The sequence below is a fragment of the Ambystoma mexicanum genome, chromosome 7p (genome assembly GCF_040938575.1).
Source record: "Ambystoma mexicanum isolate Mex_15411 chromosome 7p, UKY_AmexF1_1, whole genome shotgun sequence".
NCBI lineage: Eukaryota > Metazoa > Chordata > Amphibia > Caudata > Ambystomatidae > Ambystoma > Ambystoma mexicanum.
The window spans coordinates 106,187,186-106,204,746 of NC_090939.1; the positions used below are offsets into that span (position 1 = coordinate 106,187,186).

The 17,561-nt window shown below is 45.9% G+C and overlaps 1 protein-coding gene across 1 annotated transcript in view; it reads right to left on the reverse strand.

Moving 5' to 3' along the window:
- Positions 1 to 17,561, reverse strand: part of CCDC191 (coiled-coil domain containing 191) — a 299,595-nt gene that overhangs the window by 86,662 nt on the left and 195,372 nt on the right. The window contains exon 10 of the mRNA XM_069635893.1: positions 13,285 to 13,796. Within this exon, the coding sequence (XP_069491994.1) occupies positions 13,285 to 13,796 (512 nt within the window). The remainder of the gene's footprint in view (positions 1 to 13,284; positions 13,797 to 17,561) is intronic.

The window sequence follows — 17,561 nt, forward strand, 5'->3', positions numbered from 1 at the left end:
ACCCGGATGCCCCTCAGCTGGGCTCAGATCCCCTTTTCACAATTAGTCATAATTAGGAGACTAATTGGCTCAGACCAATTACAGTTTGTACATCTATCGAAGACTTTCAAATATGCACAGGGTTTAGCTTGACCCGTTGCAGGACCACTTCAATTTCACAGTTCATAATTTTACATTCTCAGTTGGATGCCTAACAGAGGCCTTCGAATGAACATCCACGTGGTGCCGGTCCACTCTGTATATGGTATCTTTACCTTGCCTCCCAAAGTTCAGTCATTCCTTGGATTCAATTATAATTGTGTCACTCATCACATATGTCTTACACTCCGTTCTTTGCAGATTTCTTCATACAATGTTGCCGCTTGCAACCTTGGTTCTAACACAGACTGGTCTGCTATCAGTCTCCATGACTCACCGGCAGTGCTGACTTTACTGGAGCGGCTTTGTTGTCGGAGCCAAGTACAGTACTACAGCGGCAATTGCTCCTCCCCACCTAAGCTATCGATGCGGGAGAGCCCCCAGTACCTTCGACACACAATGCAACTTTCTTCAGCTTTAATTCGGGTCTTATGTTTCTTATTCTCGAGGGCTCGCAAAAGTAGCGGTTTCCTTCCTCTGAAAAGGCCAAGGGCAATTCCCTCCTTGCAACCCTTCCTGGTCTTCCCGTCTTTCACTCGTATTAAACTGCCATCTCTTAACTGCTGCTTCCTTGTGTGTTTTGCCTTGCTCAGAGTGTGCTTTCGTGCTCCGCCTTTTATCCGTGTGGGGAAGTGTGATGGAAGTCAGGTGTGTGTAATTATCAGTAATTGCCCGACTCTGCCTAACCCTTGTGTTGGGACATGTCAGGTATTTGTCGCTCATAGAGAAAGTGTTTGTGTCGGAAAAGGGGGTGGTTGAGTTCCTAGGTATCCTACCTGGTAGGATTGGGAAAAGGTGTTATTGGTAAGGGGATATCACGTCTCACCCTCCGGTATCCCACTTTCACTCTCTGAGGATCCCTCATCCAGGTGAGCCTCCCGCACTAGTTCACACCCAGTAACTGGATCTAAAAGCAAAGGTGTCTCACACTTCCCAGCGGTCACATAGAGCCTCCAGGCCCTGGATGATGCTGTTGGACTGCTTGGGCTCAAGATGTCCGGGCACACCTCTTCAGTACCCACGAAGATACCTCTGCAAGACAGCAGGCACACTTTGGGTGAGGAGCAGCAATTGCACAGTGTCCCCTCATAGCTACAGGAAGAGGTTGCCTGTCGAGGTCCTCCCTGGTTCAGTCCATGAATCAGCAAAGCAGTCTATGGATTTGTTGAAGAGTTGCAGCCGCAGACTTCTTCCTCCAGCTGGATTTAGGATACAAGCTTCAAGAATACTCCAGATTTCTTCTGGCTTCTGACTTCAGCTTCTGACAAAGAGGTAAGTGAGGGGTCCCTTGTTATACACACATGTGCCCCATTGACTCAGGCTGAGCTAGACTCAGCCAGCCAATCGCACACACGCGCATTCATCAGGCAGCATCCAACCAGGCTCACAGGCATTCAGGCCATTCACCCAAACCTAGACACCCAAAAGAATGAATGTGTTTTGGAGGCAACTCCAAGCCTTTCAGAGCACACACTGCATTCATTCCAGTGTCAGTCAAGGGTGGCTCAGGCAGACCACAGGCACTGTGACACACAACCAAAATCAGACACCCACAACACAGAATGTGATTTGAATCTTCTCTCCATTCATTGAGGTCCCACCAGTTGGGTTTACCCCAAACAAGTAGTCCCTGGGAAGGCTCCTACCAGTCTAGCAGGAGCAGCCCCAGAGCAATGTATGGTCCTTCCACCATACATCCAATCAGGGGAAGGGAACAGAGCCAGGGCTTCTCAGGACCTGGGTATCCAGAAATGGAGGGGACCCAGAGCCACTGTCAAGTCAGAATTTAGCTGCCACCAGCCCATGCCCAGCTCTGTGGGCAACACATAGAGTACCTCTACCCATGGGTGCCATGAGGGTATCCCATAGGTCTTTGTTCAGAATAAAAATGAATAGCTGCACTGTCAGGGGTCCAAACTGGACTCCTGTGCAGAAAACATACAGAAAACAGATACAGGGAAGTGATGGCACAAGGATGAGGAGGTCATGATCCCTCCAAAGCATTTCCAGCATCACCAGATCAGGTTACCCAGGTGATAGAAGAGAACCTCATCTGTTTTATATCAAAAGCCCAAAAGCCCACGATAACTGGAGTGAATCCTGTCATTGTCCGATTTTACCTACAAGAGTCATCACGTATTCATTGGCATTTCCCCTTTCTACTGCTTTCTGGTTGTCATCCCTGCAGATTACTTGACCTGCTTGCTATCTAGAGATAGCCACGTCCCTCCAGCCCCGGGATTATAATTGCTGGGAGCTGTTAAGCTCTTGCTTCTAGCCTAGGACAGCCTAGTTAGCTTTAAACCAAAAGCTACCAGGAACTACTTCAACTGATGCCATGGAAACATACATATGTGATATGAACTCTGAATGTTTGGTAACATGATTAAAAAAGGATAAAGGACACAGCCAAGGTGCCATTTAAAGCACAAATGAACATATATAATGGGCAAAAGGTTTGAGTTGAATTTGCATGTCAAGTGTAAGTGAAATTCACAGCAGTTTATGTACTAGCTGCAGGTTCCCTCGGAGGTAGCTTCTGCCTTCCCGGTGATGCCTGGTACCAAGGAGCTGTATTCCACTCCTGCTTATCAAATTTTAATTCTGATCCCTGACGTAGAGTTAGCCAAGATGATGGTGTCTGTTCATCACACCACTCAGCCCACACTACAACATGCTAAAGACACTGACAAGCGCCTGACCGATCTTAAGCGATGTCCGGCCCCTGCCTATGCCGCTCACAATTGAGTTTGACAATTGACAAAGAAGATCCAGATTCAGCTCCTACCACTGCAAGCTTCAGACCTGCTTTGTTGGTCCCTCCAGGACCGTAAAACGAGTTTTCCCAGCAGCTGCCAAACTGCAACTCCCCAAAGAATTAGTGGATATATCCAGTCTCATCTGTTTCACCTTATTCCTGTTCATCCCGCACATCAGCACATAGGCTTCTCTGACATTACTGTTTCCGCTTCTGCTGCTTCTGAGATTCAGTCTGTCCTTATGTTTGGAAAATGGGGGTAGGGTGAGGGGCTTAGTGCTGCCTCACATCAGATCCTGTGCATCCTCAGTGAGGCAAAGCCGGATAGCCATTGGTGTGAAACTGGCTTACCTTGCCCCCATACTGATGAAGAAAACGGTTTTCAAAATTATACAGTTCCTAGGTACCAAAACCTGAGACATTTTAGGCAGAATACTTTTAAGAGGAGGCTTCATTTTGTAATGAAAATACATTTTGACTTTTCTGGCATAGTTGCACTTTGCCATGGCAGCTGCCTGACCCTATAGGTCTTCAATGTCTGTGAGATGTCTGAGGAGGAGACACAGAACTTTGCTGTCAGAAATGGATGGCAACAATCTAGTTAGATTTGAAGGCCAGATTTGCTCTGCTGGAGAACCTTAACTGTGTTGGGGTCAAAGGGTGTCTTCTGTAAGGGTGCAGAAGTATGAAACTGCCGCACAGGTGGCATGCTTGTTGGCATAAACTTTTATTAAGATGAAAAATAAAAGAAACCTTTCTCTCCCTACTCTAAGAGGGGTTTCCCTGCCTCAACTAAAAATACTAAGGAGTCCGTCAGGATATCCATGAAATCAAGTCCACGGTCCTGTGTCACAATCCCTACTTCTATCCCTTACACTTGGCACGAAACTAAAGAGGTAGTGGATGTTCTTGGTCCAGAAGAAAGGCTCCTTTCTTCTGGACAACGGATCCCAGTTCCACTTGTTAGATAGGATCTTTGCCTAAGGGAATGGCTCCCCTTACCCAGGTCTCAATCCCTTTCGAAGGCTAGCAAACAAAGTTCCAGGTTGAAATATCAAACAAACAGCAAGGTTCTCAGTTCAACTCAAATGAGTAAAGTTCCACCTTGAAGGTCAACATTCCTTATTGTACAATGTGATTTCTTCGCTATTGAGTTGCTAGAGAATGCTTCACTTCTCCAGCTCTCTTGTTCTTACTGTTTTCACAATGCCAGGGAAATACTCTGTTCCCCTGGCCTTCTCTTAGGTCTGCTTTACATTTCACAATACCAAGGGGAATTACTTTCTTCCCCTGGCCTCTCTATAGTTTCAACACAGTTCATAATACCAGGGGGAAAGACTCGCTTCCCCCTGGCCTCTTTACAGCTTCGAGACAGTTCACAAAACCAGGGGGAATTATCCCCTTCCCCTGGCCTCTTTACAGTTTCATTCAGCCATGGGAAGGACTCCCTTCCTCTGGCCTGGACCAACTTGGCTCAGTAACCTGCCAAGTATGGTCAGCTTTCTCGAGCTTTAATCTTCTCTTCAGTCTCTTCCCACGAGACTGTGACGCAGAAGATTTCCTTCACCTTGGTTTTCTCTCAATTATATTGACGGTCACCAACACCAGGGGGAATGACTCCCTTCCCCTGGCTTCTCTGAAGTTTACACAGTTCTGCGGGTGTAGGTCCCAGACGCAGATGTTTCTCTTCTCCTGCTCAGGCAGACCTGGTTAACTTGCCTGCCAGGTACTGCGACGAAGAAGATGGCTTAACGTACTCTTCTCCTATATGTGCGGGGCCCAGACCCGAGCTTTATCACTTCTATTTGTATTATGTTCAAGGGTGTCCTCTTTACCCCTGTTGCCTGGTCAAATGTTCTCTTGGCCCCTCCAACTGTCTTGGCAACCCATGTAACTGTAAGGGTTGTGCCGGTATGTGGCAGTGGTTCTTGGGCTCTCAAGAACCCTCTTCCTGGTTCCTCTTGGTTTCTCGTCTCTCTGCAGGTGCTGCTGGGGCGGCTCTGCAGCACGTCCTGCTGTGCAGGAAACCCTCTTTCGGGCTTCTCCTGCTTTCTCGTGCCTCTGCGAGTGCTGCAGTGGCTTTGCAGTGCATCCTGCTGGGTAGGTTCTGCGTACTTTCCAAGGTGCATGGTCAGCCTACTTCTTCCACTGGTTTGGCTGCTTCTGGTGTGTTCCCCTCAGCCCTTCCACCGCGGACCGACTGGGGACGCATCTGACTCCTGGGCAGCGTCCCGTAAAGATTCTTTGAGTTTTATTCCTTCTTGCCAACATTGCATCTTGTGGGTCATACAGAGAGGGCTCAACAAGTTGGTAAGTCCTTCTTTGATTTTTATGGAAGAAGTCCACAAAAAGCTAGACTGCTCCATCATGTTCTTGTTAGTGATCATCATTGTTCCGTGCCTCTTCCTCGTCCCAGTCCCTATCCATGATGGTCTATGAGATTAGTCTCTATTCTCCCTCGTCTCAGTACTAATGAGAACGGCAGAAGGACACACATACATAGGGGTAAATGGAAGGGAACTGAGGTCTAAGGTAGGATTACTAGGGTTTGGGGGAGGGTCAAAATACAGCATTCTCTCGCAGTGTCCTCCCTGTGTCCCAGGGGGGAGCCCCACGATCACATCCTCCTGCTGAGTACCACCCCCAGGGGGACTATCAGATAGCGGCCTCACCTCCCTGTCCTCATGTGAAGGGTCTCCCCCTTGGGGTGAAGGGACGACACTGCAGGATTCGTCACACTTTCCAAAATAAGGGAGATCTAACATGGTCCCCTGTACGTCAGAACTGTGGCTGGGGGGCCTTTAGATAGATATGACATCTCATATACCACAGGCAACTGTGTCAGTCATGTCCTGATGAACTGAGAGCTGATGAAACGTGGTCTCTTTAGATACACTGCACATCTCATAACACGGACAACAGATACATTCATCTTCCTATTAACCGATAGCTGCTAAAAAGAGGTCTCTTTAGATACACTCCCATCTTATATAGCACGGCAACTGTGTCAGTCATATTCCAATTAACTGAGAGCTGCTGAAAAGAGGTCTCTTTATACACCTATCATCTCATACCACTGATAACTGGGTCAGTCATGTCCCCATTAACAGACAGCTACTGAAAGAGGTCTCTTCTGCAAGGTTCTGTAGAAAGGAAAGGAAAGGAATCGTACAAAATGTCGACCTGAGAATTGCAAAGGCCCGAAAATTGCCGGCTTTTATTTTTATTTTTTTAATCCCCCCTTACACCACATATATATGTGGGGGGTTTAGAATATAATATTAATATGGGGGGGGGGCTAAAAAAAGTCATCGCAATAATCACATAGATCCAAAGGAAATCTCCTCAGTTGCCTCTGGTGGTAAACGCTCACGGAACCAATCTATTTCAGGCAAGATTTGTGACAAATAAGAGGACCGAATGGAGGTAGAGCTAAAATACCTCAAAGCAAAGCCCAAGTTTATATATTGGTTTTTCTTGCCAACCATGCCCCACGCTTCGCATTCTTTGACCAAGAAATGGCAAAATGGCAAAGCAGGCACCTTCCCTTTTGCCCAGAGCTGTAGATTTGCCATGACCCACAATTGCAAAATCTAAAGAATGCTGGCTCTGAAATGGGCTATTTCCAAGGAAAGGCTGCAAATTCTATGACTGAAAACAGACAGAAGGACAAAGGAGAATATTTTTTGCTTCATGTGTAAACAAATAACCCAGAGTCTGCAGGGTTTGTAGGGGGACTAAAGCTAACGCTGTCAAGGCCTTTGTCATCATGCACGCGTGTGTGTGTAGAGCAGACGTGTGTGTGTGTATGTAGAGCAGGCACCTGTGTATAGATCAGAAGTATGTGTGCGCAGACCAGACGAAGTACCAGCTAGTAGAGCCGGTGATTCCTTAGTGCAGTTGAATTCATGATCGAACGAACGCATGAGCGACGAATTAGGAAGTATGTAGATATAATCCGATCTCAAACGCATCATATCACATCACCACGCTTACTCTCTTCTTTTACACCATCACCCAACTAGAACACAGCGATACTATGACACCATTCGGTATAGCTGTTCTCATACCAACATCTTCCTCATACTACACATCACTCTAACTAAACACTGCTGGTTACACCCTCCAGCCGGCGTTCTCCTCAGGCCTAACGCAGCCTCAATCGATCTGGATAATCCGGCCAGAAAGAACACATACGCCTCAACCCTCAACCACCACACCTAATGCTAAGAAGCTGCCTCCACATGAATGCTACACCTGCAGCACACATATACGGTGCGCACACGCATCTTTGACGCCTTTATACTCTCTCTACTGACTTGAACTTCGGTTCCCGAGGGCGTTCAACCTACCAGCGCCTTGAGACTATACCAATGGTACATAAGGCGCTATATAAATGCAAAGTAACATAACATAACATAACATCATTCCACTAAACTGCAGATTTTATGGAATAGGCAGTTCCCACTCTTCCGAAGAGGGTGTATCCATCACAATTGCTACTGAAGCTACTGGAGAAAGGACAGGCAGAGTATCAATGGAGGTCAACTTTGGAGGCTGAACTGCAAAACAAAGAGGTGATGGCTAGCAGGTTTAGAATTAATCTTAAACCTCTGGCAATTGCTCTGCACAACCTTCCAGACCATTGTTCTTCACCTGCCAACCCATTACAGAAAGAGGAAAGACCATATGCAAATCAGTCAAAATAAAAGGGCCTATACTAGAAAACCTATTGCCAATCCTTATTGCTAATTTACAAATAGTGTGGAGAGAAGTTAATGCAAAAGAAAGAAGTGTACACAAAATGATAAGTCAGGATGTTCAGGCTGTTGGCCTCCCTTCCCCACGTTTTCAGCACAGGGCAAGGTAGTTCACTCGAGCCAAGCACACACTCTGGCTTCTTCGACACAATCTTCGACACAATGATACAGTTCCAAGTCCAGCATCAGGGCCTTCTGTGCCCAAGTCTCTTTTCTCATCAAAGTCTCTTGATTCAGGGAGCCTGATGTACAAAAGAAAAACAAAGTTATTTTCTTTTTACAATTATGTGATTCAGGGTCCTTAACCTGGATCCCCCTCAGCCGGGCTAAGATCCATTTTCTATTACAGTGGACCTCCTCTTCCGGGCTCAGATCCCTTTATTTTAAGGTTCCATAAATATTCCTTCTCGAGTGACTCATGATTCACCGCGGATCCCCCTCAGCCGGGCTAAGATCCCTTTTCCACTTTCAATTAGTCTCCCTCAGCCGGGCTCAGACCAATTGCAGTTCACTTTGTACTTATCCAAGACTTTTGAATGTGCACAGGGTTTAGCTTAACCCATCGCAGGACCACTCGATACAAATTTCCTTTTTACAATGCAGTCATCATTCAGTTGGATACCTAACAGAGACCTTCGAGGGAGCACCCATGTGGCGCCGGACCCCTTCTGTGCATAGTATCTTATTTGGCTTTTTCAAAGTACATTCACTCTTTTAGTTTCCACTTGTTCGCGCCTCTCATTAGATGTGCTTCAAACAGTGTCCTTTGTGGATTTCTTCATACAATGTAGGCACTTGCAACCTTGGTTCAAACACAAGCTGATTTCGTATCAGTTTCCCTGACTCACCGGCTGTGCTACTTTTACTGGCGCTGCTTTCTTGCAGCAGCCAATGACAGTACCATGGCAGCAATCGCTCCTCCTGGCCTGGGTTATCGACACGGGAACACCCCGGATACCTTTGATGCACAGTGTAGGATTGTTCAGCTTCAGTCCTCAGTCTTAGGCTCGTCATTTTCCAAGGGTTGTGAAAATAACGGCTTCTAGAGATGAAGCGCACTGCCCTCCTTGCAACCCTCTACGGTATTGAGGCCTTTCTTCTTGCGTTAAACTGCCATCTTGGAACTGCTGCATCCTTGTGTGCTTTTCTTCGCTCAGAGTGTGCTTTCATGTTCTGCCTTTTATCCGTGTGGGGGAGTGTGATGAGATACAGGTGTGTGTAATGATCAGTAATTGCCTGATCTTGCCTGATCATGGTGTTAGGACATGTCAGGTATACGGCTCTGGTGTTAGTCTGTTGCCGCTCACGATGAACTGTCCATGAGAAAGTGTTTGTGTCGGGAAAGGGAACGGGAGGTTCAGCTTCTACCTGGTCGGGTGGGGAAAGGGTGTTACAGGGGAGGGGATACCGCGTCTCACCCTTCGGTGTCCCACTTCCACTCCCCGAAGACCCCTCATCCAGGTGGTGATACCGCACTGGTCCACCCCCTGGAACTGGTTTCAATAGCGATGGCCGTGTCTTGGCCTCATGGATGACAGATCCCTGGGGACTAGCGGGTGAGACACCTTCAGGTTTCTCACAGTACCTTCCTCATTGCATCTAATCCTTGTCATGTATTTGTGCTAGAGCATGTGCACCTTTCGCATGGTTGTTAATCTTTGGCATATATCCATGAAGGGCACACATATCTTCCTCATGGCTTCTAACCTCATAACTCAGTGCTCGGGTACATGTACATTCCTTGTGATGTTTAAGCTGAATTCTGAATCCCTTCTGTTTTATGTGTATTATTTTCATACAGATACTGATCTGGGTCCTACATCTACACTTCATACTCTAGACTGAGAGTCAAACTTTATTGTTTTGCCCACACAGTCTCTGCCAGTCAAGAATTATGCATATAGAGGAAATGTAATATTGAAGTGCATGGTGAAGAGTATTAATACTCTGATTAAAACATGTTGTCTGATGTCTAGTCTAAACGGACTAATGTGCAAGCCACAGACATTTCTTTCAAAAAGGAAAGATTTCCAGGGGCTACGGGATGCTGAAGACAGCAGTTTAGGGTTTGAGACAGGGAACTATTGTCTGGGATGTTTTGGTGGTGGCTTAAACTGTTAGGACCTGGTGCACTGCTTCAAGGAGCTTGCTAGATATACCTAGAGGGTCTTGGAGCGCCTTACATGGTTAAAAGGTGGTGGTCGGTCAAAATCTCGAAAATAAAATCTCGAATGACAATAAGGTCGAAAAAAACTCTCAAAAAAAAAAGTCGAATTACTCTTTTTTTAATTATATATTTATTTTGGGGTCCGGTATTAAAAAAAATTGTTAAAAAAATAAATAAAATGAATTAAAAAAGGGGGGTTCGGGGGGGGGAACCCCCCATTTCGGATAAAAAACGGCATTAAAAAAAAAAAAAAAAAAAAAAAAACTACCTTTTTTTTCAACCTTTTTTTTCGAGATTTTATTTTTCGATTTTATCACTATAAACCCCAAAAAGGTGGCAGCTGAAAAAAGGAGTTACAAAATGTTTTACGGAAAGGATAGGAAGATTAGGATAGACCATTGATAGCAGCGGAGGGGCAAAATAAGTATGTTTTGAGGCTCTTGCTCAGAGTGGTGATGGAGGATGCAGTGTGTTTGTGAAGAGGTATGCTCAGGGTGCCCAGCGGGTAAATACTTGCTTTTGAGTGCATGTGAGTTTGCAGAGTGGAATGTGTAGAAAGTGTTGACTGGCTTATCTAGTGTTTGTGTAGGTGATGGGTTTAGTTTGTCATGAAGGTAATATGGAGTTTTTAGGTGGATGGCTTTGAATACAATGCAGAGTCTTTTAAAGTCAATTCTCTGGGGCACGGGGAGCCAATGGAGCTGAGCATGATATGTGAATGGTTGGGTCGGTGGAGAACGAGTCTGGCTTCTGTATTTTTTATGCCTTGCAGGAGGTCAAGGGTGTTGTTGGGGAGATCATTGAGAAGAGCGTTTCCATAGTGCAGCTTAAAGAGAACCAATGATTGGACTGCTGTCCAGAAGTCGTCAGGAGGAAGGATATGTCTGATTTAGCATAGGAGATAGAATGCAGACATATATTCCCTCCCTGCGTGAATTGGAATTCAGAAGGAAATGTGTGCTGTTGCAAAGTCCTGGGGTTGATGTGGGGAGGATTCCTCGGCCAACTGCTCCATGCCCCAGGCTTAAGGCTCCCCCATGACTGTGGCTTGTAAGTCCACCATCCCGGGACAAAAGGATGAAAGATCATAGTTATTGTGAGCTCCACCTTGCCAATATACATTTGCCAACTCAGCCCGCAGAGAGCAGGCCTAATCAAAAGTATCCCAACGCTGAACTATTCCAGTTACCTGGGTCATTGAAGTTTGTCAGAGAACTGACATATCAGCAACACACAGGATTGCTCTACAAAGACAGTGTGCCCAGCAGTTGCTCCACTGTGTTTGTCCATCCGACATAGCGATCAGCATTTTAACAGTAAGGTCCAGAGTGCAGCATGTCCCTGAACAGTGGCATTACACATACCAGAAACATAAACCAACCACTAGCCCAAGGTGATTATTGACGCATGTGAACATGCTTAGGATTAGCCTGCTCCAAGGGGAGAAGTTAAAGTCCTGCATAATACACAGTAAACCGAGGGCAACATTGGAAGCTGGAGAGAAAGACAGACAGTGAGTCACTGTTTGGGAAAAGTGCAGGGGCGAGTGTGGCTGGAGGAGGGTGAAGCAGAAAGAGTCGCGGCAGAAGGCAGGAGACACATGGCCAGAGAATATAATCACTTGCAAGGAGGAAGTTGAGAGTAACGCCAAAGAAGAGTTGTGAGGTGACCGTAGGAAATACCAGAAGGAAGGAGGATACAATTGGGGGTCAAGGCAGAGGAAGGGGGATGAGAGTAGGACGTGTCAGCCTCTGGACAGGTTAATGTTGAGAACACGAGAAGAGGGGAAGCAGAAGGAGGTCGCCCTAGAGGAGGATACGGCAGGCCCTGTAAAGCTGTGCTTGCTGAGGTGAGAGTGGCAAATCCTGAACTTGGAAGAGGTGGAGGAATGAGAATTTGTAATGTGTTGTGGAGGTGAAAGTGAAGCATGGGAATTAAAAGTGGAAGGGAGAGGGACATGTAGTAGTTGCCCTAGAAATTAGCTTGTAGCTGGACATAAAGGAGACAAGTGAAGGTGAACTCGGGGGGCCTACAGCCACAATCCTGCAACTTGCAAGTGCCAGTAGTATAGAAGGCCACAATCTCGACCTGACAACCTTCTCTAGGCCTCACCATAAATCTGAGGACAGAGATTGCCATTAGCGCAAGCACCTTTCCTTGGCAGTATTGTAGCCATATGGAAGATTTTGGGTTACCAGGAGGAAGCTCCCACATGATGCCAAAAGAGAGCAGGAAGATTACAGAGAGCAGAAAGGTCAATAAAGGAGGGTGTGGATACTTCAACCCTAAGACTGTGAGTGACTGTTTGCCAAGCCGCCAGGAATGATTCTGGAACCCAGGTTTGGTTTGTAGAGGGAGATCTATGGATCTAGGACACCAATTTGGTTGCCTCACCAAGGAACAGAACCGGAACACAGCCTGACCCAGTTGAGAAACTATCCTGATCTTTGAATGTAGATCCTTTGCAACATCTTTTATTACTTTGACTGAAACATATCTTTCCTGAGTAAAACCCTTGATAATAACACTTCTCCCATTTGTTGTCTTGTGGAGTCGACTCAGCTTTGTGTCTGATTGAGTCACAGGTGGAAGTCAGAAGGCTAACCTAGAGGTTTACCCTGGCCCTCCAAATGTCCCACTGTTCATTTGGTTTTGTGACAATGCACACAAGGAACATATCCCGATGTATTCATTTTGAAATTATTCTTTAAAAATACATGATGCAACATACATTAGAGCAGAACTTCTTCCTAAAAATGTCTCGGCTTTAACCAAATGTTGTCGAAGATAAGGCCCTGAAACAGCTACTTTTATCCAGTTTAGCTGGCAATGCGTGGTAAGTGATTTATAATGGTCAGTTACGTTAACATTTTAACAGAATTGTTTCGATGAGACAGGAAGTGTCATCTAAAGCGATTAACTGGAAGCTATTTAATGCTCGGCTGTATTGAGCAGACCTAAAAAATAAATCCCTGGCAGAGATAGCCCTTGGAATTGTGTAGAATTCTTCAAGTGATGATGGACCAGATCGGGACCAATTTCCTAGATGCAAAATGTTACTATGTAGAACTGATGTCTCCAAGAACTAAAAGAAGATTACAATGGAGCACAAACAAGGCTTTCATCTGATCAGTACACAGATGTAGTACACAAGGTTCACATGACAAGTTCAAACTGCTTTGGAATACGGGGGGGGGGTACACATTATTTAAATTGATTCATCTATACACAGGTTAGGATATATTAGTAATATTGTTATGTATGTTTACTTTTTATTCAGAAACAATGAAAAAGATTAATTGCATCAGGCAGAGGTGATTTTAGGGGCAGGAAAGTGAGATCAAACTGAGAAGCCTGTAAAATCTGTGACACTGCGAGAGGTTAGAAAATTAGCAGATTGGATTGGCTTGGTCTCACAAATATGCTATAAATGCCTACCAAACCTTAATAATGTAAGTTACCTCAAATGTACGTTGTTGTTTACAGTGGATTGTCCCGCCATTGCTGGATCGTCCTGGTCTTTCTTGATCGTGCACTTTGACCTTGGATTCTGTTGAGAAAGCGCCCTGGTCACAGCCGTGGCTTGTTCCGCCTCCTTCTTTAACATGATCAGGCGCTGGTTCTCCTTCAGTTCGAGGATCATCTCCCTTTGCTCCACTAGCTGTCGACGCTGCTCCTCTAGGAGCTGCTGCTGGAACGCGTGGCGGTTTTCAAAGACTTCACCTGTGATAGGTGGACGCCTTTGCACTGGACTGCAGAGAGGATGACTGTCCAGAGGCAGCAGTGATGGGCCTTGTTTTTGATGCTTGTACAATACAAGCTCTTCTGCTGTCAAGGCAGCATGTTGGCGAGTGACCTGCCAAGCATGCCTTGGCGTCCTGGATGGCTGATCTCTGGCGCTGCTGGCATTGGATTTCACATCGAGACGTATGAGAGAAGGCTCTGTTCTGTCTCCAGCCCCAGCCCAATCCACCTGCAAAGGGAGAATATTGTTGCATGAAAAGTGTAACGTTAACGTTCACCTTGGTCTCACATTCATCACAAGAGTCACTGCACTGATCTCTCATCTACTCTTTTGTTCCTTTATTTGTACCACTGTGTCTCTTCCAGGTGCTTGGTCAATAAGTACCACACCATTGGTAAATTGACATTTCATCTTTAAACGTTTTCAGTACCAAGATACTGACATGTTACTTTATTTCTACACTATCTTCTAAGGCATTTGGAATGTTTGTATAGCACACACTATAAACTAAACCCGCTACAGACACTGGAGTGACCTTCCAGTATTATCCCCACACTGGTTTTGTAAAAGATGCTGTGCTAAGACTATGAGAAACTGCAGTTTTTCACAGTGATAGGGACCCACCTCCCCCCCCTCGCAGCCACCAGCATGTGTCACCCTAGATCTGGAGGGCACAGTGTTGGTTCAGCCCACAGGATCATTATGTGACAGATAATAGCCCATCTGCTAACATGGCCTGCAGGACTGTCCAATTATGGTGATGCTCCAGTCCATATCATGCTTCATGTGCGTGTACTTCTCACTCTGTCCCTCTATAAGCACTGGATGTAATGGGGCTCTTTCTTTTACACAGACAGCTGCACAATGTGAAGTAGACTAGGGCCACAAGCTTATTGGAACCCAAGCTGACATATAGCGAATTCTGTGGACCTACTTCAAATTAGAGAACTTGCGGAGATAAGGTTCTTCAGCCCTTAGTGTTCGCAAAGAGCAGGACGATAAGGGGGACTGTGGACGGGCCATATTTTCCACTTGTATATGTCAGGGTATGTTGGTTGTATATGTGTGGTTAGGAAAGGAAGGAGTGAGGGCACCAGGCTCACCAAAGTTGTTGGGCAACCCATGTCTCCTTTAGTTTAGCAAAATGTGCATTTACACAGGTCTTCAGAGGATGGAGTCTGCCTGCTGCTGCTAAGTAGCACTGGTGACATCACTGATAGGTTTTGGGATACACTGATTGAAGCTGTGCCTTTTCTGTTGCAGTGGCAGCATGCTCAATTTTCAATATGCCCTTAGAGTAGAGTGGTTGAATATGGCATGCCTGTCTGCTAGGTCATGATAGACAGGATGTAGAATGCTAGTGCATTGCAATCGTTACATATAGTCCTGAATCCTACAGTCCTTGTGGTGGCTCCTGGCAAACCTGGTGCACATTTGTGGCACAGACAGGCATAGCACTGACCATTGGCCTGCAACAGGCTGGGGCATTGAGCAGGCCCTAGTACTAGCTGAAATCCATTGATTGAAGTCACAATGTGTAACAACACCCAAGCCTGGATGAATGATGTACAGGAAAGATGGTATGTGCAGTGTCAGGGAAACCCAGATTTCCAGTGGCGGCACTGTGCCTGACCAGAGTAGCTTACATGGAATGCCTGTGAAATCAGCTCGTGGCTATCCCATATGAGATTGGTTGTGGTATCAGCAGGGTGTAGCAGGTTGTGTATCCCCTGTGATGATTGATCATGCTTGCTGGCTATGCTGGCTATGCTCGGAAACCAGATGTACACTCACTTTGGCTATCCAAGGACAGGCTGTGCGGGTGCCAGTGCACACAATTTATTATTTTTTATTTGATTATGAATTATTATCTGGGACATTTGTTAGGTGCTACACAGAAAAGCCTCAGGGTGCCGAACAAGAGGACATGAAGGCACAGCGTGTAATAGAATAGAATGTTTGGAAGCAGATCCAGGTTTTGAGTGGTTTGTGAAAGTGTTAGAGGTTGGCGTCCTGGATAGATTGAGAGGATACTCCTTCTCTCATACATGTGGATTTCAAAGAGGGAATGGATTAAGTGCACCAGGGCGGAGGAGCAGAGTTGTTCTGAAATGGCTGTGTGGGGGAGATGGCTTAGGTCCATTGTAGAGGCGAGTGCCATCTCGATATGTGAGACAGTGAGACAGTCATCATTAGATGATCTGGAAATGAACTCACTGTTGCGTACATCCATTAAACCGAGAAGGGGAAAGGACAGATCCTTGCGGCATCCCGCAAGTGGAGAGGGAAGGAGGGGATGACAGGGGTATTGGCAATAGTTGACTGTATCCGTTTGTGAGAAAGGATTGGAACTTCTGTAGAGAACAGAGGGCAAGGTCTGCTGATTGTAATCTAGGTACACGAATTTGAAAAGTAGAGTGACGTTCATGGCACTTGGTGGAGGACTAGAAGTGCACAGCTATTGAAGCTGTACCGTCAATAAAGGGGTGGGGGGGGCTGCGATCATCGACCACTGCTACTAAAGCTGTCAAATTGCCATGTTTGATGGGAAATACGGATTGCAGTGTATTTAGAACATTGTAATTTCAAAGTAACTGATGAATCCAGTGCTTCTGCTATAAAAGAAGGGGGAGGGCAACAACCAGTCTATACTTTTTCAAGGACCTTTGGCTCAAGGGAAGGTTTCAGAATGTCTGGGAACATACCTTTGGGCAGTTCCAGATTGCATGCCTACCAGATAGTAGGTATGAGAGAGGGGAACATCTGTATATGGGCAACTTTAATGGACGTGTTCTGCTGATGCTGAGGCACGAGACGGGTTGTGATGTTTCGCACTGGTTGGCAAAGGGCTGCAGTGTGGTCAGGGCTGAGGGAAACAAGAGGACATTGCAATGTGATTGGCCCTTTGATTTTGTCCGTTTTAAAAATGTAAAATTAATGGATCTTTTTGCATCACTCTTTGGAAGGTGAAAGAGGGTGGACTTGGCACACAAGAACATTTAAGTTAGAAACTATTTTAAAACTCATTTAGATGAACTGGAGGAGTTGGAGGCAGAGCCTTCTCTTAGTCCATGCCCCTCTGTCAGGTTAGACTACCTCCTGACAATGAGGATTACCTTGGTGATATATATACTTATTCGCAAGGACCCACAACCCAAATACACATTAAATCTTTGCAGAGGGGAAAATGAGACACACCAACCTATAGATAAGTAGGCCTGGACTCATAGTAGAATAGCCAGAGGCAACTGCTCAAGGGGCAGCCACACTAGGTCATTTATGCCATCAGGAACCCACACAATCTTGCCCTCAGGAGAGCACAGGCTGGTTAAGTACCCCGCACCCCAGTTCCTCCAATCGAAACCGTGGTTTCCACATAAGGGCCCATGTGGAGCATTCTCTTGTTGGGTGTCTTGGCCCACGTTCAAGTTATTATGCTGCAACACTTGGTGCTGTGGGTTTAGGAAATCCAAGAGGGCAGAAAAGCCCACATTTGCGCCAGAATCCTGGAGAACCGTGCAGTTTTGCGCACAGCAAAATGGTCCCCTGACCTGCCACCCACCAGTGTGAGCGTGAGGGGCCAGGAATGCCATTAGTGAAATGTGTGCCAAAGGAAAAACAGCAGTGCCGGTGGCTAAAAAAGAAAAAAAGCGCTTTGAAATCACCTGTGTTTCTCTGAAATGCAAGCTAAAAATGCCTAATTTAAACATCGCAAGATATTCAAAAATCTCAATGAACACCAGCAGGCATTTGGCAGAATGTATTATTGTGTGCATACTAAATCTGGAAAGAGAAAGAGCCCAAAACAATGTTTTGTTATAAACTGGCTGAGCTGTGGATGTCAGCAGCTTAAGTTAAACTGGACCCAAAGTCACTAAAATCTAAATGTTTAAAATAAATGAGTGACCTACTGTTGAGTGTCACATAGTTTGCAACTGTTGAAATGTCATAGTTTGAACTTAGAATCAGCGTTCTAGCTGCATGTGTAAAAAT